Source organism: Macrobrachium nipponense, chromosome 15 (assembly GCF_015104395.2).
Source record: "Macrobrachium nipponense isolate FS-2020 chromosome 15, ASM1510439v2, whole genome shotgun sequence".
Taxonomy (NCBI): Eukaryota; Metazoa; Arthropoda; class Malacostraca; order Decapoda; family Palaemonidae; genus Macrobrachium; species Macrobrachium nipponense.
Window position 1 is genome coordinate 36,896,540 of NC_087208.1, and position 21,791 is coordinate 36,918,330.

General features: G+C 34.4%; 1 protein-coding gene across 1 annotated transcript in view; it reads left to right on the top strand.

The window, feature by feature from the left end:
- LOC135227091 (nephrin-like) overlaps positions 1 to 21,791 on the top strand; it is a 391,371-nt gene that overhangs the window by 135,800 nt on the left and 233,780 nt on the right. The window contains exon 2 of the mRNA XM_064266942.1: positions 11,926 to 12,063. Coding sequence (XP_064123012.1) covers positions 11,926 to 12,063 — 138 coding nt within the window. The remainder of the gene's footprint in view (positions 1 to 11,925; positions 12,064 to 21,791) is intronic.

Consider the following 21,791-nt stretch of genomic DNA (forward strand, 5'->3'; position numbering starts at 1 on the left):
TGTTAAGGAGGATAAAAAAGGAGAGAGAGAGAGAGAGAGAGAAGAGTTGATTCATTTAGTCCTGTTAAGGAGGATAAAAAAGGAGAGAGAGAGAGAGAGAGAGAGGGAGTTGATTCATTTAGTCCTGTTAAGGAGGATAAAAAAGGAGAGAGAGAGAGAGAGAGAGAGGAGTTGATTCATTTAGTCCTGTTAAGGAGGATAAAAAAGGAGAGAGAGAGAGAGAGAGAGAGAGAGAGAGAGAGAGAGAGAGAGAGAGAGAGAGAGAGAGAGAAGAGTTTGTTCATTTAGTCATGTCAAGGAGGATAGAAAAGGAGAGAGAGAGAGAGAGAAATAATGAAGAGTTGGTTCATCCAGTCCTGTCAAGGATGATATAAAATGAACTATTCCAAGAATGAGAGTGAGTGATAACAAAGAGATGGATGCGGCCAGTATACAACGCCACATATTAGGAAGAAAGGAATAATTGAAAACAGAAGCTAAAACTTCATTTATCCAGGTACAGATACGACATTTTGATTTAGTGAATAAATCCAGGGCGCGTTTAAAACAACTTGCACGCTTGAGATGTTGAAAAAGGAAAGAGCTTGTATTACATTAAGCTTAAAAAAAAAAGAGAAGAATTCGACGGAGGAGGCATTCAAATAAGCGTTTAAGGACGGACTAAATTGCACATTACTTGTTCTGCTATTAACATAAAGTCACAGTTAATAAATAAAGGGAGCTTCTTTCTAGATGTCTAAGCTGATACAAAAAGATGCCTGGTAGGCAAGTTGTATAATATTATTAAGTAGGAGAAGGCTATGATGATAATGAGTAAATTGAAAGAAACCACTCATTTATATAATAAAGTATATGATAAGAAAGATCCCTGAGGAACACGACTAAAAACATTGAACTATTAGATTGCATTCTCCGTTCGTCGCAGATGTAAGAGATCCCCATTTTATCTTGCAATACCCCGTGCAAGGATATAAGCTGTCACCTTTCTTTGGAATTTTCTGAGATGTGTAAAATTGTAGATTTGATGGATAAGAAACACTAACAAATAGCTGAAAGTATTATTTTCTAAAGTGGAGATCCTGGGATTCAATCTAAGTACGTTCCTTTGTTGCAGTTCAAGGAAGCATGAACCGTAAAAAAAAGGTACTGCGTAGGATTACGAAGGAGCTTAGTTTTAGAATTCGGGGTATTGCGATCACTGATAAAAAGCTTTGCTAGGAAATAAGGGTCGAATGAAAAGGCTATCTCAGCTGGAGATTAAGAAAGGCTCTTCAGGATGAGAGGAAAAAGGCTAGATTTGCAGATATTAAGGATTTTTTTTAATGGAGACGAAGATGCTATCGTCAATTCGCGTAACAGGAAAAGATTCACCTCCAGCACGGGGGACAGCTAATCCTGTTTTGAAACTTTACAGTAACTTTGAAGGTAATGTTTACATATGTAAGGTTGTAGTAATCTCTGTTTCGCTTTCAGCTTTTTTTTTTATATATCTACAAATACGCTAAAAGCTAGAATTGAAATTTGAATTGTAAGCTTTCAAAAGGTTTAATTGTGAATGGCCACAGTGGTTAATGGATTAATAAAACTTTGTTTAATTTGATGACTCTAGAGCAGTCTTATGTCGATGTCATGCAATACTTCCTTGATGTAATGAAACCGAGAGAAGAGATTTAAGGTAAATTTTTACAATGCACTGCTCATTCATGCGTAAAATATTCTCTTAGTTTTGTAGCCGTTTAAAGGCGAGATGGCTTTCTTTATTTAGAAGCCAGTCCTTATGAGACCTTTGTGCTTGGTGTTTTATTATAATTGAAAGGTAACTGTAGCTCCAGTATTTGTCATCGAGAGCACAGGAGGCTTTAGATTGTCTTGATAGAAGTGTTTGCTATCTGAGACACTTGAGCTGAAATATATTCGGAGTTTTGTACAAGATATGATAAAATAAATATCATAGTCAGTATTGTTCGTGTTTTCAGTTATAAGGTCAGTTACACTGAGCAATAAAACTGTGCTTAATTTTATAGGTCAAGGCAAATCAACTTGATACGTGAATCTCTCTCTCTCTCTCTCTCTCTCTCTCTCTCTCTCTCTCTCTCTCTCTCTCTCTCTAGATATCTATATATTATATATCATATAATATTATATATATATAATATATATATAATATATATATATATATATATATATATATATGTATATATACATATATATATATTATATATAATATATATATATATATATATATACATATATATTTTATATATATATATACATATATATATATATATATATATATATATCTATATATATATATATATATATTATATATATATATATATTATATATAATATAATATATATTGTATATATTACATATTATTATATTATATATATATATATATTAGTATAATATATATATATATATATATAATAATATAATATATATTTATATATATATACATATACTTCTATTTTTATATATGAACATTCACATCTATATGCATAAATGTATAAATGTTTGATGCACGTATTTTTGTAGTACCTATGAGCGTTCATTTTCTGTAACTTGAGCCCTGAGATTTTATCAATCAATCAGAGCTTTACATAACATTGTTATGTTTGAAGGACGTTTTCCTTTTGATGCCAAGGGAGATTATCTTTTTTATTATTATTACGTAAGGGGAGTGAGGTTATCGAGCTGAACTCTTGGTAATATCCCACTTGGACAATTACTCGACGGTTTTTCTGTGAACTACTCCGGGCGAATTGAAGAGTATCTGAATTGAAGAGCGTATAGTACGCTGCCTTTTTAAGAGAGAGAAGCCTTTGTCGGATGTTATGTTCTTAGTAGGTATTGGTATACCCATTTCGCAAATTACTTTCGTAGATTATTGTCTTTTATTATTGAATTTGCTGTGTTTTCAGTACAGTTTCGTGAGGGTTGTTTGCTCTGTTGTTTTTACAGCAGTGCTGACAACAACATGGTATTGATTGTTGTGACATTGCTGTTGTTATTCTTTGTTTATGTTGCGGATATTGATGTTACTTTTGCATGACGAAGGTATCTCGAAAAGCCTTTGAATAATCTATAAATTGTTTTGTTGTGTATTCTGAGCGCTCAGTCTCCATTGTAACTAACTGCAGTGTTCACATCAGATAGGAGATTATTCATAATCACCAACATAATTAATGGAATTCGGGATTAATCTAGATGCATAATCAGTGCGACATCTGACCAACATTATACTTCAATAAAATTATTATTATTATTATTATTATTATTATTATTATTATTATTATTATTATTTAGAAGATGAACCTTATTCATAAGGACCAGCCCACGGTTGTTATTGACTTGCAGTTGAAGCTTCCAAAGAAGGTAAGAGGAAATAAGAGAGAAGAGATCAGTTATGAAAAGAAAGAAGGAAATATTACCAAATTATATCATAAATTGATCAAAATGTAAGTAGAACATTAAAATACAAGGAGAACAGTTGTGGGGTGTGGTAATTCCTGTATCGCTAACAGCCCAGAAAGATTTGAAGAGGCGAGTGTTGAGTAATAGCTTTAATCGACTCCCTCATTTTTTCACTAATTGCCTCTTGGGGGAACTTCGAGTGGTTTCTGCCAAGAGGAAAATGACACGATTCTTCCCTTTCTTTTGTTCTTGTTCAGGTAGGTCGTTTTGTAAGGCCCGGATTCTTCATAGGGGAACTTCGGGTGCGTGGAAAATTAAAAGTATTGATTCATGATAGTAAGAAAGGTAAGGTTAGTTATGACGTTGTCATTACGGCCAAAAAATGTTCAGCATATTTCAGTTTTACGAGACCACTGAGCTGATTAACAGCTCTCCTAGGGCTGGCCTGAAGGATTAGATATTTGTACGTGGGAAAGAACCAATTACAGCTTATTGTGGAATCCGAACCACTTCGAGAACTGAATTTCTACCAACAGAAATAAATACCTCTGATTTCGCGCTGGCAGAGCGGGGAATCGAACACGGACCCTGAGATAGGTAGAGGTATTAATAATTATGAGGAGCATAACATACCTCGCCCAGTCTGTGAGAGACGAGGATCCAGTTCATTTCAGATTAATATTCTTTAATATATTGTCCCCTCCATTCGAAGAGGGAATTGTCTGTTATTCACAATAACGTTTAGACTATTTTTTCAGTACCTTTCCACGGGCCGTTATTCGTTTTATAACGTAACCAGTTATGAGCTTCTGTAATTCCCTTCCTAACCTTAGACTCTGTCAACAAACATCAGCTCGAACCCTACTATAGACATCTGCTATCGATCAACTGTTTGCCCCTGTCTTGTACGTGTTATGGAGACATCAGCGAGCAGTGTAAGCAAAGTAAGATGTATGAAAGAGCTTTGCCTTAAAGTTAGTAGGCACGCGATTGATGTTGACTTTTTTTTATCTTTTTATTTGGATTTCAATCCATGATTCAGTATCTCGAGGGTGAACTTGTCTTTGTTAGATGCTGATGTTAATTTTTACTGGTTGGATGTAGGTTTACGACTCGGCTTTGTCAAGGCTTATTGGTGGATAAGGGTTTCTCAGAAAGTAAAATCATTTATTTCTTTGCTGGCACAACTCTATAACCTGAAGGCAGACTAGTTTCATTTACGTATTGCCTTTTCAGAATAATGCCTTTTAAAGGCTTTGTAACTCCTAATCACTGTAGGGATTGACTGAGTATTTTCATTTCTTAAATCGACATAATTTAGGTGTATACGTAAATTCCACATAAATGTAGCTTATGTAGTAAACACTATGGTTAAATTAACCCTTAGAGTTTTAGAAATATATAATATGGAGTAGCATTAGTATTTCTTACCTGAAGCGCGGATTCGAACTTCGAAATTGAGGAAACGGCTTATGGGGTCTTGAGAGTAATCTACTCTTCGTCGTCCTGAGCGAACACAGCGCCATACCAAAGACCCGAAACAAAGGAGAAAGCTTCAGGCAAGAGGATCAAGGGATACCGAGGCGGAGGTTCTCCTTAAGTCAGGATCTTGGCGTTTCTTTCGGGAGTCCTCCCATGCAGGAATGGAAAAAGTTTCCTTATTATTGGATTTAAAAGGGGTTTCTCGTGGTAGCTTCTTTAAATGGTCTGCCCAGGGGAAAAGGGTGCCATTGTGATATTAAACTATGTAAATGGCAGAATTATTATTATTATTATTATTATTTTATTGATTATTATTATTATTTTGATTATTATTATTATTATTATTATTTTATTATTATTATTATTATTATTATTTTAATAATTAATTAATAAGTAATAAATAATAATAATAATAATAATAATAATAATAATAATAATAATAATAAATAAATAATAATAATAATAATAATGATAATATTATTATCATTATATAGTATGATACTAAATAATAATAATAATAAATAATAATAATATAATAATGGAATATAATGATAATATAATATTATTAATTATTATTATTAATATTATTATTATTTATTATATTATTATTATGATATTATTTATTCATTATTCAGAAGATGAAACCTAATTATGGAACAATTCCCAAGAGGTCATTGACATGGGATTCAAGCTGCCAAAGATCACGGTGTTCATATTATAGGAAGAAGTGAGAGGGTGTAAAGAAGGGAAACACAGGAAGAATAAAAAAAGAAGCCCTCTTAACAACGAGGATCTGTAAGAAACTGAATATTATTCCTTGGATGCTGCACTTTCAGTGACAAAATCACCGACGAAATTGGGTCTTATAATTATGTTCTGGAGAATATAATGCTAGTTTAAAGTCTTATTTGAATTCAGCGCTAAACATTTTGTTTGGCATTACTCATACTTATTCAGGCATATCCATGCGTCTGGATATGCATATATGCACAGCATATGCAAAATAGGAACCAGAAGGACCATGAATTCAGAAACTAATTGAGTTTAAAAGAAAGTCCTCTTAAGGTTTTTGTCCGAAAGGGAGCGAAAAATAATGGTTGCTCAGAACGACTTTTACAAGTGTTCATTGTATCTCCAAGTGTGTGAAGGCCTTTAATCTGACTAATATAACTTGTAGCAGGATGAGGCAAAGAAGCTGTACAGGAAGCGTTAATGAGCATCGTCTAGAGAGCTCTATCTGGAGACGAAGCTCTGAAAGTTGGACCTTGGACTTGTGGGTTTCATATCCCACGAAAATAAAAAGGAGATCATTAATTAAAGGAACTGTTTTTGTTTGTGTTTTGCTGTATAACTCTATCCAGTTATGCCAATTGTTCTCCTATAACTTGCAATAGGTGCATGCGCATAACCAGATAATGAAAAGAACATTTTCTCTTTATAATCAATCACGTCTTTCTTCTGCGCGATTTGTCACCCAACGGATTGGTGGTGTGGTATTTAATCTAGAATAGCTGATATATTTCTAAATTAATCTGACCATCCATCATCCAGATAGACAGCCTTCCCAGTCCCACAGGACTCTCTCTCTCTCTCTCTCTCTCTCTCTCTCTCTCTCTCTCTCTCTCTCTCTCCCCAATGATGTTAGGCCTCTTTTTTTCGTCCACTCTATTTTCTTTTGAGCCATTAGGTCTTAACAGTGGAACAAGAAAAATCATTAACTAGTATTCTGGAAAAGTGAGAGGCCCTATTTTTTTTTTTTTTTTTTTTTTTTTTTTTTTTTTTTTTTTTTTTTTTTTTTAGGAAAGGTATTTTCCCCCATCACTTTTTCGGTATTCTCGTAGGCTTTGTCTGTAGAATCATAAATATTCCACTTCTCTGGGCTCTAATTTCTTTTCATGCTTAAACTCAACTTCTCTCTCTCTCTCTCTCTCTCTCTCTCTCCTGAGCATAGGGGATTTTAGTTAAGATGATTATGTTAATGTAACTGTTTGGAAATGCTCAATTTGAATATCCAGTTTTACTCTTATTTTTCACTTTGAGAGAATGGTCTGGCGTGAATTCGGTGCTGGTTATTTATACTCTCTCTCTCTCTCTCTCTCTCTCTCTCTCTCTCTCTCTCTCTCTCTCTCTCTCTCTCTCTCTCTCATTAAATATTCGTATTCAGTGCCACTCTCGAGAACGGGGAAAGGAAGTATGTTCCTTTGCTGATCTTGGTGTGTATATATATGCTGTCTTTTCTGCCGTTTTTTATACGCGTCCCGCAGAATACCCGAATCGTAGAACAGCAGAATTTTTGTTTCCCGGCGAGCAAAAGGGGCTCTCGCTGTGTAGTATTTTGGCCCAGAGAGGGGAAAAAAAATTCCCTAAGAACAATTTCACCACGAGGGAAAATATGTTCCTTTTTTTTTATTAGGGAAAACACGCTTTTTATGTGTGAGCTTTTTTTTCTCCCATTGCTGTGTTTCAATGAGTAAATGGATGGCTGTTATGAGTGTAACTGGTTTTTCTTGTAATTTTTTGAGTAGTCTTACATTTGACGTTAAAACGAGATGTACTAGGCGTTCATGGTTTACTATAGTAGATTCCCATCAACCGTGCATCTAATGTCTAGGCCTGTCACTTACGACTCTCCTGATTGGGTGTTGATAAGCCAATCGCAGGGCTGGAAACTCTCAGTCTCTCTCGAGAGTTCACATAGGTGGAACATACACCCTGCCTATGTGAACTCTCTCGAGAGACTGAGAGTTTCCAGCGCTGTGATGGGCTTATCAACAGCCAATCAGGAGCGTCATCATACAATTATACAATTGAAGGAGGTTATAAACTATTTTCCAGGCTACAATTTCTGTCGTTCATTTATTCTATTAGTCATCTGAGAACCGTTTTCATACACTTTTCATGCTGAGGGAAACAGGAATGATGAATTAATTTTCAACTGATGATGAATGATTGGGTGCATGATTCATCTGACCTGGCGCAGTTGGGGTTAAACAATTTTTTTAATTCGTTAGCTAAAGTGATTCATCATTTTTCTTGGAGTTATAATTGAAAGTAAGAATTGTTCCATTACTCTAGTGAAGGAGAGTAGCCAACCTTTTTAGCAAGAACATTTAAAAAAAAATCTGAAGTATGCCCTCACTAAAAAGAAATAAATGGTTGGTATAATTCTCCAAATCACGTTATGCATTATTTAAGTTATATTTTTAACAATCTCATGAGACTGAAAGAATTCACCACTTCTCTTGAAGTCAGAATTAAATGTAAAAATGTTTCAATCAAGTCTGGGAAAGGAAAAACTGCTAAGGTTTTTTGCTAGATCTTCAGGACGACCTCACTAAAAAAAAAAGAAACGGCTGTCTTAACTCCTCGAAATCACTTTATACATTACATGAGTCGTATTTTTCGTAATCTCATGAGACCCTATTCTTCTCCAGTCCCATTGCCCAGCTGAGAGTTTGTTTTTTCCTCATACTGCCCGCGTAAGGAGCACGGGCCATGTCGGCACACAATCTAGAAAACAAACAATGATGTTTGAACAAACAATGTTGTTTGTTTAGCGGTTGCCTTTCTGCTACTGCTAAAGGCTTAGCTGCCCCTCGTATAAGCTTCCTTACTTTATGGTGTTCGGTATATTTTGTCATTTGACTTATCTCTTACGAAGGTAAGAGTTTCTTTATCGTGGATTGCTGTTTTTATGTGGAATTTTTGTTGTCATCGCTGTAATTGCTTCACAGTCATGACTGTAATATATTGACTTTCAGATAGTTTTTTTTTCGTATCCGTACTTTGCATCGATACTTTTTTTTTGTTTAGTTTTTTTTTCACGTAATAAGGATATAGTTTATATTCTTGTTCTTATGTTAATTTTTAGCGTTTGATATTCGCCTGGCATACTATTTCAGTTTGCTATGTAAAATAAACTCGTAATGCCACTAATAATAAGATAATAATATCTTGGAGTGTAATGCTGTTTTTTAGTTTTTTTTTTTTTAAATGGAAGTTCTGTACTGATTGTGTACGAAGGTACTCTGATGAGACACATTATGAATTAATTTCCAAAATCAGTAGAGAATTGACTTGAATTTAGGAAATCTTTGCCTGGTTCAGGCAGATATATTTATATTCTACCGAAAAATCCCGATTTTGATTTCTCGGCTAATGGCTAACGGCACAAATTTCAAATATAAGCAGACCAAGTTATCATAATATGATTCCAGGAAACATTTCAAAGTTCACGGCGTTCTTTTTATTATGAATTTTTTTTTTTTAATGAAGTTTTGGTGTTTCAAGATCGAGGAAGTTGTAAAGCGTCTTAATGGAGACTGTTAGGTCACGTCCAAAGTTAGTAGACTTGGCTTTCGGGAGCGGTAAATGTCGCAATAAAATGTGTAATTTCGGTGTCTATCCTGTTCTGTTTCTTCATTTACCCCCTCTTAAATGGTAATTTCCCGGCCACAGTTTGCTGGAGACGCCATAATGTCCAAAATCACTAGGTTTTAGTGCCTTGGTCTGTCACGTCTTCGTAAGTTTTTGGAAATCTTCATTACGGGATCTTTGGAGAGACTAAACATTAAGTGTTTAAGTTCACTTAACCAATTTTTCTTTCTTTCCTGTTGATGACCAGTTTGCAATTTTTATTGTTTGTGACGGACTCTTTTTTTTATAATTAATTTGCATCCGCGTTCTCTCGTTTTCTGCAATCGTTGAATTATACAGGGTGTCCATAAAGTCCCAGTACCATTCTGAGGAATAAATACTCGTAATGGTACTGGGACTTTATGGACACCCTGTATATTACTGAGCGTAAATATATCAAACTTGATACAGATATTCCAGAGGCCTAACCTTTTTATTTATTTTTTTTCTCTTCTCTCTAACAATTATTTTTAGTGGGTTTTATGAACTTTACGAGAGAGACTAATAACCCCGACGTTAAAATTTATGTAACGAGTTACCAGGTTTTCTTGACATGTAATTCTGTTATTAATCGTTTTGCGGAACGTTAACTATTTATTTTCCGTCTGCCCCCACAATTTTGCTGAAATCATTTTTACTTCAAAATAATTAGCTTTTATCTAACACAGAGCTGTAATGCTCTCGCTCTCTCTCTCTCTCTCTCTCTCTCTCTCTCTCTCTCTCTCTGCAGTTGAAGGCCTTTGTATCTTTTTTTTTTATTTGCCAGTGACTTTTTGTTGCGTCAATAACAGTTCTTGGTGCTGGCCTGCAATTTTTCTGTTCGTTTAGCACATATGCTTTTACCATTTTTTATTTTCCGGAATTTAGTATTGTATGTCATAAATTTTTATTTCTTTGGTAAACTGGTTCCGGGGTAATTTGTCGAGCCCAACATCACGTCATTTCAATTATGCTGTTTAATTGCCTGGAGAATATGCTCTTGCTATTAATGGTTTTTTTTTTAGGTCACGTCGTGTGTTACATTGAGTTCGAGTTGGCTCTTGGTCACCTTATAACTAGTGTTCTCAAACGTTTGGTTGTGTTGTGGGAGGTGTACCAAGGCCTTGCATAGTTTCAGGCTTCTCCTTGGTACCCAAATCTTTTTAATGTATTTGACATATAAATGCTCCTTTTGCTACAATCCTCATTTTCAGTTTTTCTCTAAAGGGTAAGTTCGTGGCCTTTCCTTCTGTTCTGGTATTATATGCCCATTACAAATAATAGCAATACAATTCAGTCGCATAAATTCCATTACATAGCATGAGAGTGAAATGGAATTCTCAGAATAGATTTCCCTATGATTTTCATTTCTTCTCTACTCATCTTCACTATAAATATTTATGTACAATCTCTTGCTTTATCTTAGCAGTCACAAAACTCATATTCCCTTCTTATTATTTGCAGGTATTTCAGAAGTTCATTATGAATATTTATCCATTTATCATCTATTGCTTTATCTTTGCAATCATGTAGGAATATTTATCCATTTATTTCCAGGTTTGGTCTCTGAATTTCAGAAATGGAGTATATATATATATATATATATATATATATATATATATATATATATATATATATATATATATATATATGTGTGTGTGTGTGTGTGTGTGTGTGTGTGTGTTGTGTATATATATATATATATATATATATATATATATATATATATATATATATATATATATATATATATAAATATATATATATATATATATATATATATATATCTATATATATATATATATATATATATGTGTGTGTGTGTGTGTGTGTGTGTTGTGTGTGTGTATCTTTGCAATCATTAAAATATATCAATTATATTCCCATTTTCTTTCAAAGTTGGGCCGCTGAATTTTAGAAATTTAGATGTAAATATTTATGGACCATTTATAATATTTATATCCCATCTGTTGCTGTATCTTTGCAAACATGACAGATATATTCCTCTTTTTTTATTTTTTTATTTCGAGTCTTTACCGCTGAATTTCAGATATTTATGATAAATATTTATATACTATACCGTCTGCAGTTAATGAGATTGTTATTTTCAGGGTGGGACACTGAATTTCAGAACTTCATTATAAATATTTATACACCGTCTCTTGCTTTATCTTTACAACCATGAAAATATAATTATCTTTTTTGTATTTCCATGCTGGGCCGCTGAATTTCAGAGTTTTATTATAAATATTAATACACCGTCTCTTACTTTATCTTAGCAGTCATAAAACTCATATTCCCTCATATTAGTGTCAGCTATTTTAGAAGTTCATTATAAATAATTATTCATTTACCATTTCCTGCTTTATCTTTGCAACCATGAAAAATATAATCCTCTTTTTTTTGTATTTTCAGGCTGGGCTGCTGTATTCCAGAGCGTTATTATAAATATATTTATATACCGTCTCTTGCTTTATCTTTGGAAACATGAAAAATATAATTTCTTTTTTATATTTCCAGGACGGGCCGCTAAATTCCAGAACTTTATTATAAATATATTTATATACCGTCTCTGATTTTACCTTTACAACCATGAAAAATATAATTTTTTTTTTTTTTTTTTATTTCCAGGCCGGGCGGCTGAATTCCAGAAGTTCAGTATCACTCCAGAGAGCGTGGAGGTGGCGGAGGGGGAGGATGTGTTCCTGAGCTGTGCCGTCGAAAATCAACAAGGCAAAGCTCAGTGGACGAAGGATGGATTTGCCTTAGGTGAGAGACTCTTTGACACCCATGTTTTTCTCCTCCTACTTCGTTGCTTCAGTATTTATTTATTTCGTTTTCTATAAAGTTCTTTAAAACTAATTATTTCAGTATTTTAATTTTTGTAATTCCATTGTTTTTTTATTTGTGCCACCCACGTTTTTTCTCCTCTTATCTTGTTGTTTCAGTATTTATTTATATCATTTTTTATAATTTTTTCAGTATTTTAATTTTGTAATGCCATTTTTTTTGTAACGCCAACGTCTTCACCTCGTACTTTGTTGTCTCAGTATTTTATTTTTGACACCAACGTTTTGCCGTCTTCAATATATCTTAAATTGTATCCCTTTTAATCTTTATATTATTATTTTTCCTTATCTTTTGACACCAATGTGTTCTCTTCCTAGTTTATTGTTTTGTTCTTTATTCATTATATTTTCATAATTTTTTTATATTTCTTGATTTTTTAGCGTTTTTTTTTTCATAACTTTAACCTTGTCTTTTATTACTGTTTAAGGTTATTTTTATATGGACGTTTTCGGTCTTGGTGCAAACAATGAGGACCAGCACATGACCGCTGGAGTTATACAAAATCTGGAATTGTAGAGTAAAATTCTCTTTTCTTTTTTTTTTCTTTTTTTTTTTCATCTGCACCTCCTCCATGATAATCCAAGATGATTCATTCCAGCGCCCCATTTTGAATTCCCACCCTTTGATTCTTTCGTCTCTTTATTTCTTTTTTCCTTCCTTCTCTCCTCTGATTTGCGATATCAATTACTCGCAAAAATCCCAAAATAACGAATCCGATATATTGAATTCCAATAAGTTTCGCTCTTCTACTTCAAACGACTAAATCTTGGCGCGAACAGGCTTTGAAAGCCGCCAGCGATAACCCGGCTCTAAAACCAATAGCTATCCCTGCCCGCTCTAATATAAGGCGGCCTTTGGAAAATACTTAGCAGGATTTGTGTCCCAACTGGAGATAGATGTCGATATGATTGCTTGCGAGAGGCGGCTGGTCGAAAGGGAACGCTTTTCCTGTTCTAAGGAGTTTTTTTTTTTTTTTAGTTTTTTTTTTTTTTTTCCTTGTTATTTAAGAGATTTTTCTTCGTGTTTCAAGATCTTTCTATAAGAGATGGTGATGATGATGATGATGGAAAATGAATTGCGCACGGATGGTGTTCTTTTGTTTACATTTTTCTGACATGCAGAAATATAAAAGTCTGAGTTATTTTTCATCACCCCGTTGGATATTGAAGGAATTCGATATAGTAATGCGACCCTAAGTAACTGGATTTGTCAGCAACGAGAGAGAGAGAGAGAGAGAGAGAGAGAGAGAGAGAGAGATGAAGGATTTATTAAAATAATAAGTTAAGAATTGAGGAAAACCTTGGAAAACCTACGTATGAGAGAGAGAGAGAGAGAGAGAGAGAGAGAGAGAGAGAGAGAGAGAGAGAAGAATTTGCAGGCTTTATAAAGCAACAATACATTTGAAATCTAGGAGAAACTTGGGAGACCTATACGTATGAGAGAGAGAGAGAGAGAGAGAGAGAGAGAGAGAGAGAGAGAGAGATGAAGGCATTATAAAGCAATGATAAGTTGAAAACTCGAAGAAAACCTTGGAAAACCTGCGTATGAGAGAGAGAGAGAGAGAGAGAGAGAGAGAGAGAGAGAGAGAAGAGAGAGAGAGAGAGAAGAGCAGTTGAATGTGTGTGAGAGAGAGAAGAGCAGTTGAAGGCTTTATTAAAGCAATAATAAGCCACCAGCACTTCCAAAGAACGGCGTATGAATAGCCATTTTGGGGAGGGGGGGGACTATTTAGATCGGATTTGGAGATGCATACGATAGTCGATTCCCGGAACGGCGCCTAATGAAAGAAGGAGACCCGAAAAGAAGTGGGTGAGGGCCATTAGGAGACCTAGATATGGCAGAGATTTAAAGTTGGTAGGCCAACATTCCAGCCTCGGATGAGACGGAGGGAACTTAGGACAGATTATATGATTCGACCGCTTCCTCGTGCCTTCGCCTTCAGCCTTGACGGTAGTCAGGTTTCGTCTTCTTTTCCGGTATAGTGATGTCGTAGTTTTTTTTAATGGCAGTTTTGTTTATATTACTTTGTATCTATTTTTTCTGCTCTGCTTTATACTTTTTTGAATTATTCCGGTTTAAAGGAAATATATGATTTCTATATTTATGAATTTTCTAATACAATTTTACATATATTTCGTATACATTTTTTCCTTTTTTATGGCAGCGTGTTTTTTTCCCTGCTATAGCCTATTCCTCGTTATAAATATAATTCAGTTTATAAGAATTACATGAAATGAGATCTTTATGGATTTATAATATGTTTTTTATGGTAATGTGATATTTTTTTCCTTGCCTATTCTGCGTTATATTCACTATTTAGTTCAGAGAAATTATGTGATTTCTAAGATCTTCGTGTATTTCCGAAATCATTTTCAGGAAACTTTGGGTTTTTTCCGCTCATGTCGATTTATTCTTCGCTATAAGTGTTATTCTGTTATTAAGAAATATATGAATTTTAAGGTCTTTGTAAATGAACGGAAAGAAACTTTAGATAAATTCCTGATGGAAATAAGAAAGATTTCGAGCTACTTGTCCATTGTCAATACACTTCATTTAAATACTGATAACGATCAAACTCCGTTTCATTAACTGGGTATTTGATTTTACCCGTTTACTCCTTTATGTTTTTGTTTATCAGTGACGACGAGAAAACGCGGTCCGACGAGGACAGGCGCTCCTCTCGACATTGCAAATAACTTTTAAGACGCGGCTTCCTTTCCAGAATATGTAATTGTGTCGGTTCAGGTGGCCCGGAAATCTTGATGTGTCTCCTAACTTTTCATCGCGTTTTATCCTCTCGGTTTATTTGGTTTGTTTTTCGGTTTATGTGGTTTGTTTTGGCCCCAAAGTGGACGTTGTGTCTTTGGCCCTAACCATTCGGAATAATGTATTGGTTTGTTTAATGACCTATGTCGGGTTAGGTCCTGGTTAGGCGATCACGTTGCGGTAAATACAGATGGATTTTGATATCTTAGAGTAGAGCGGATTGAAGGGACAGATACTCGTGAAGTTCTTCCTTAAGTGTCCATTCCTTAAAACAATATAAAGTATTTGTAATCAAATTGGTTTATTGTATGCCTTTTTTAGGACCTGTCACATGAGAAGCGATATATGAACCCGTGTTTTTAAGGACAGAAATGTGTCTTATTCGATAATTGTAAAGTCGTAGGGTCGTCTTTGGTTTAAAGCTTCACTGTGCGCCCTGGATTTGTTGGGTTCGATGGTTCGCGCCCGTGGGCCGACAAACCTCTTATCGTAAAAAAAAAATTCCCCTTCGGTTAACATATATGAAAATATATTAATTCCGAGGCAGAGCGAATTAGATATTAAAGGACATTTGTAGCTCGATGTATGTATATGAATCATGGTAATGTGATATGACTCATTATTATATATATATATATATATATAATATAGTATATATATAATATATATATATATATATATATATATATGAATTTTTATCACATCACGTGATTCATATACATGCATTAAGCTACAAATGTCCTTTAATATCCAATTCGCTATACCTCCGAAATTTATAAATTTTCACAATAGTTTAACCTAAAGGGAATTTTTTAATTGATAATAATATCGGTCCTTATAGCGGATTCGAACCAAGCGCACGGAGGAGAAATCAGGTCTTCAATGACTTATATACTATATATATATATATATATATATATATATATATATATATATATATATATATATATATATATAGATATATATATATATATATCTTTAATCCTATTGGTGTGTTCTATGTATCATGTGGGATCAGGCACCATAGGACCTATAAAGTTTAGAATAATCTGAGTGGGGATTTGGTAGATGAAGTAATATTCTCAAGCATATGAATCCGTGTTGTTACACAATTTAGTTCTGTTCTTGAACCATTATTCAAACGGGTTAGTAGAATTATTTAGTTATACCAGTAGTAGAAAATTAAGTATATGTTGTATCAAGTAGAATTGGTCGGCTTGTGACCTGTAATCGTCATGTAATCTTTTTTTGTGAAGCTTGGCAGAGCGTCAATTATGCTATTTTTAAGAATGTTTATGCTATCAGTAAATACTTGAAAGTACTTTAAGAAAGCCAGTCTTTTGTGGAGCAGAATGCTGTAATTTGAGATGTTGAGGAATGTGTATAAAAGAAAAGACTGTCGTTACATTTACACCAATATCAATTTACATGGAATCTGGAATGAAAGGCGCCCCACTCCGCCGATATCGCGGACGACGCCAAATCTTTGTGTCTCACTTGATAAAACAACCAAATTCCCTCCCGAACCCGAGAAGGAGAATAACTGGTCTGCTTCATATGCAAATCTGAAAATCGTATAAAATTTGGGTCTCTCGAAAATGTCTGGCGAAGGAGTTGCGATCCAAGAAGTGCATGTTATAGCGGTGTTCCACAGATGTTGACGAGGCTTCCCTCTGCAAGTTTTACAAGTTGCAAGGGATCATCGCTTTTAAGTTGGCATCCAAGGTCACGACGAAACTTTTATGACGACTCCTGAAAGATATGGGAAGGTAATCCATTTCGTCGTCGTAAAATATTATTGCGAGGGAACCCATCGCTCTATGGTGCGATGGATAATGTGGGGATTGTAGGAGCGAGCAGTGTTAGATGAAATGTTATTGGGATAATGGAAAACTTAAGATGAACTTATGGATGGAAATACGCTTTCGTTATAGCTGTGGAGAAAATGTGCTTTGGTATTTAATTATTCAGCATTACGTCAGTGAATTAATCTGAAGTACAGTTCATTATACATAAATAAATATATTTTATTTACAGCCTCATATGTCTAATTTTAATGGGACATCAGACAATTTATTATTATTATTATTATTATTATTATTATTATTATTATTATTGTTATTATTATTATTATTATTATTATTATTATTATTATTATTATTATTATTATTATTATTATCCTTGAAATACTTTTCCTAGCTGTTACAAAAGCTCGTAACCTTAACATAAATTCATCATAAAATGCTAAAAAAAATTTACTGCCCTCAACGAATGGCTGAAGGATAGTAGATGATAGGTGAACAAGAACTTCCCTTTAGAAGGGATGAGACTTATACATAGACACTAACAGCGACATAAAAATAAATTCTGATTAGGTGCAGCTGCAAAGAGCTTACTTCCGAGGAGCTTGCATTTTGTTTACCTGTCATAACTGCATTTACAACTACCCCTTCTCTTATCCCATATACATGAAGTGTCTCTCAGCATTCTCCTACCTTGATTTCCTTGTGTTTCTACGTAGAAAGACTGTTTCCCTTCCAAGCATTTTTGACATGGGTTACGATGGCATCTCCAGAAAGTGAGAAGTCAAATTCGTTATGAAGATAAGAAAAGATAAAGCATTTTAAGAATAATTCCGACAACGTTATTGTGAACTTATTAAAGCATCATACCATTTCTGAGTAATTTAGCATTGTATTGAATATCCGCCAAAGTTATTATACTTATAATATCAAATAGGATCAATAAATGTTATTAAATAGTGGGGGAGATGAATAAATGTTACTAAAAAGTGGAGGAGATAAATAAGTTAAATTAAATAATGGAGCAGAGATAAATAAATGTTATGACAAGGAAGGCGATCAATCTTAGGAAATGTTAATAAAAAGTGGATGAGATAAATACGTGTTATCAAGTAGTGGAGGAAATTAATAAATATTTTTAAAAAATTAAGCACCCTTATTATACAGACGTGATAAAACTCTGAGAGTTAGGTTGACTCTCAGGTGCTCGTTCACAGGCTTTCTCATAACAGAAACCTTCCGTAACGTTGCCATCTGAAATTAGAATACTCGGCCCCCATGTCTCAAGATGCTTTCCTTTTCTTTTCCTGAGTGAGGAAAGGTACCCACTTCCTGTTTAGACCAGTCAGTTTCTTCCTGTGCCTTCCTCCAGTCCTCTCTCACTCTTTGTAAAACCTTTGGGGGGAGGGGCCCCACAAAAAAAACTTAACTTTTCTGATAATAACCTGTAATGACATTTATTTATCTCCGCCATTAATAAAACACTTAAAATAACATTTATTTATTTCCTTAACAACATTTATTTCCTTAATAACATTTATTTATCGCTACCACTGCTAAATAACATTTGTTTATTTCCTTAATAACATTTATCGATCTCCGCCACTGTTAAATAACATTTGATAACCTTTATTTATTTCCTTGATAACGTTTATGGAACTCCGCCACGGTTAAATAACATTTAGTAACCTTTATTTATTTCCCTAATAACATTCATTTATCTACGCCACTGTTAAATAAAATTTTATAACGTTAATAATAACATTTCTATATCTACGCCACTATTTAATAACATTTACTTATTTCTTTAATAACATATAGTTATCTCCGCCACTGTTAAATAACATTCAATAACATTTATTTATCTCCTTAATAACAATTATTTATCTCTTCCATTTTTAATACCATTTAATAACAATTATTTATTTCCGCTATTTAATGACATTTAATAGCATATATCTCCTCTCCTATTTAATAACATTTAATAACACTTTATTTCCACTATTTAATGACATTTAATAGCATATATCCCTCTCCTATTTAATAACATTTAATAACATTATTTTCCTCCACTATTTGATAACATTTACTAATAGTTATCCCCTCCGCTATTTGATAACCGTTATTTATCTCCTCCTGTATTTAATAACATTCAATAACACTTACCTCCTTCAGTATTTAATAACATTTATTGTCTCCTCAACTATTTAATAACATTGAATAACCGTTATTTTATCTCCTCCAATAGTTGATAATATTTAATAGCATTTATTTATCTCCTCCGCTATTTAACAACATTTTATAACATTTATTTATCTTCTCCACGATTTAATGACAGTTATTTAACTCCATCACTGTTTCATAAGATTTGATAATGTTTATGTCCTCTACTATGTAAAAACATTTGATAATATGTATTTATCTCCTCCACTGTGTAATGATATTTATTTGCGCCGGCTGGACGAGTGGTTTTCGCTCTCGGCTGCCAATCCGGTGGTCCGAAGTTCGATTCCCGGCTCTGCCAACGCGGAATCAGAGGAATTTATTTCTGGTGATAGAAATTCATTTCTCGATATAGTGTGGTTCGGATCCCACAGTAAACTGTAGGTCCCGTTGCTAGGTGACCAATTGGTTCCTAGCCACGTAAAAATATCCAATCCTTCGGGCCAGCCCTAGGAGAGCTGTTAATCAGCTCAGTGGTCTGATTAAACTAAGATATACTTAACTTTTGAAGAGGAGAATGATTCAGTCGCTATTTCAGAATGCGTAAATTCCCTCTCCCATTTTCGGAACCAGGCTCCTGACACATTCAGATATTGTAAAAATACTCTATAGTATCATCCTTTCCCGTGTGGTAAATGAAAATGAATTCAATTTCTGATAAATAAAATGGGAAAGGACGTCTTACAGAAAACGGCTGAACAGGCAATAAAAACGTGTTATGGATTGGAGAATGACAAAGAAGCAACAGGGTATATCCGTTAGTTTTTCAATTCACACATTTCATTTCCCCCCAACTTTCGTAAATATTTCTTTTAGTTGGAGAGGTAACCGGAATAAGCTAGCTTCAGTTGCAGAATGCTTCACATATTTCAGAAAGCGAAAGCTGCCCTCTTTTATAAGAAAGCCAGAAAAAAAAGTCGGTCTTAAAGAGAGACACATGGAAAACGCAGCTCTGAGATTTTTGCGATAGGAAATTGTAGTTAAGTTGACATTAGAGTAAAAAGAGACATAGATACGCAATATTTACACGTACGTATACATGTGATATATATATATATATATATATATATATATATATATATATATATATATATTATATATATATTAAAAATCACAGTAGTTGCACGTGACTTCAGTAAATAAGCGAATACCACAGGAAATGAGTCAGAAATCCAAGCGCTTTCGTCTTTACTAGTAAAGACGAAAGCTCTTGGATTTCTGACTATCATTTTTCCTGTGGTATTCGATCACATATATATATATATATATATATATATATATATATATATATATATATATATATATTATATAATATATATAATATATATATGGGTGTGCGTGTGTTTGTAAATAAATTCTTCTGTTAAAACAGGTATACGTCTCAAGTATAGAAGACCCATTAAAACACTCTGGTTTAAAGCCAACGACTATATTTCGGTGGACTGACTAACTTATAAGAGTGGGATTCCACCGAAATATAGTCCTTAGCTTTAACCAGAGTGTTATAATGGGTCTTTATATATATATATATATATATATATATATATATATTATATATATATATTATATATATATATAGATATTTATATATGATGAATATATATTATATATACAAAAACTGTTTCTCCTGGCAGTTAGTTGACTTGGATGGTTCGCAGTGAAACTTGGAATAGTTAAAGTGCCAGCATCTCCAACCCTGGAGCTTCATTGAGAATCAGAAAGCTTAAGTTTCCATCGAGTACTCGAGAATGAGGTTGCTGGTCCATGCCCTTTCCACCTTGGCTGCAATCCACATCTGCCAAATATGTATTTCGCTATATTGGTCAAAGGGGGCATTAATAGATTTGTACGGAATATTCCTCAATCCTTCCTTCGCATTGGGGAGTTGAAAATAGGGTCTTTAGTGAGGCAAGTGTCTTTAACCCTGTATTACGAAGACCCATATATCTACAATGCATGTTTACTACGACGCTAGACTTACGTTCAGTCAAATTAAACAATACTTGCTCTGGTCAGCGCTTGGTTGGATGACCGCCAAGAGATGCCAGTTGCCGTTGGTATATACGGTCATTAAACAGTTATTTCTGTAGCAACCTTGTTCTGATATTTGCAATTGTAGAATGGGAAATGTATCATATTCTAAAGGATATTCTAAAGCCACCCCTTCAAAGGCAAAAAGCTCTTTTTATAAAAACAGACTCGCATGCCGTTCCTTTATACTTGTATGTTTGCGCATCCCACAAACTTAAAGAGGGAGAGAGAGAGAGAGAGAGAAAGAGAGTGAGAGGAGCAGAAAGACGAACCGATCTTGTGATATGCTCTCACTCGCCCCGTATCCCTGCGTATCCCGGGAGATTCTCTCCATCCAATTGAAATATATAAACAATCATCGCTACAGCATCCCCCGCAAGAGGAGGAGGAGGAGGAGGAAGAGGAGGAGGAGGAAAGAGGAGGAGTAGGCGGGCGGGAAAAGAAGGGAAGGGAGAGAAAAATCCAATTTGACCATTCCTTCACATACACTCACCCGGAGGGGAGGTAATGCAGGGGTGTCTGCCCTGCTGCTGCTACTGGTAGAGGAGGAAGGTTTTACAAGGGGAAGGTAGTGTATGTGGAGGGGCAATAGATGGATGGGGGAGGAGAGTTATTGGGATGGGTTATGGTGCGCATGGAGAGAGAGAGAGTGGGGCGGGGGGGGGGGGGGGGGGGGGGGGGGGGGAGAGAGGGAGGAGTGGGTGAGTGTTGGAGCAGACATCTGTCTCTTGTTTGGACTGCAAGTTCATCCGAAGGCGATGCTGGATTTTCGGAAGCTGTTAAAGAAGATGTTCCCTATGGAAGACTGAGGTCAAATAACAATAA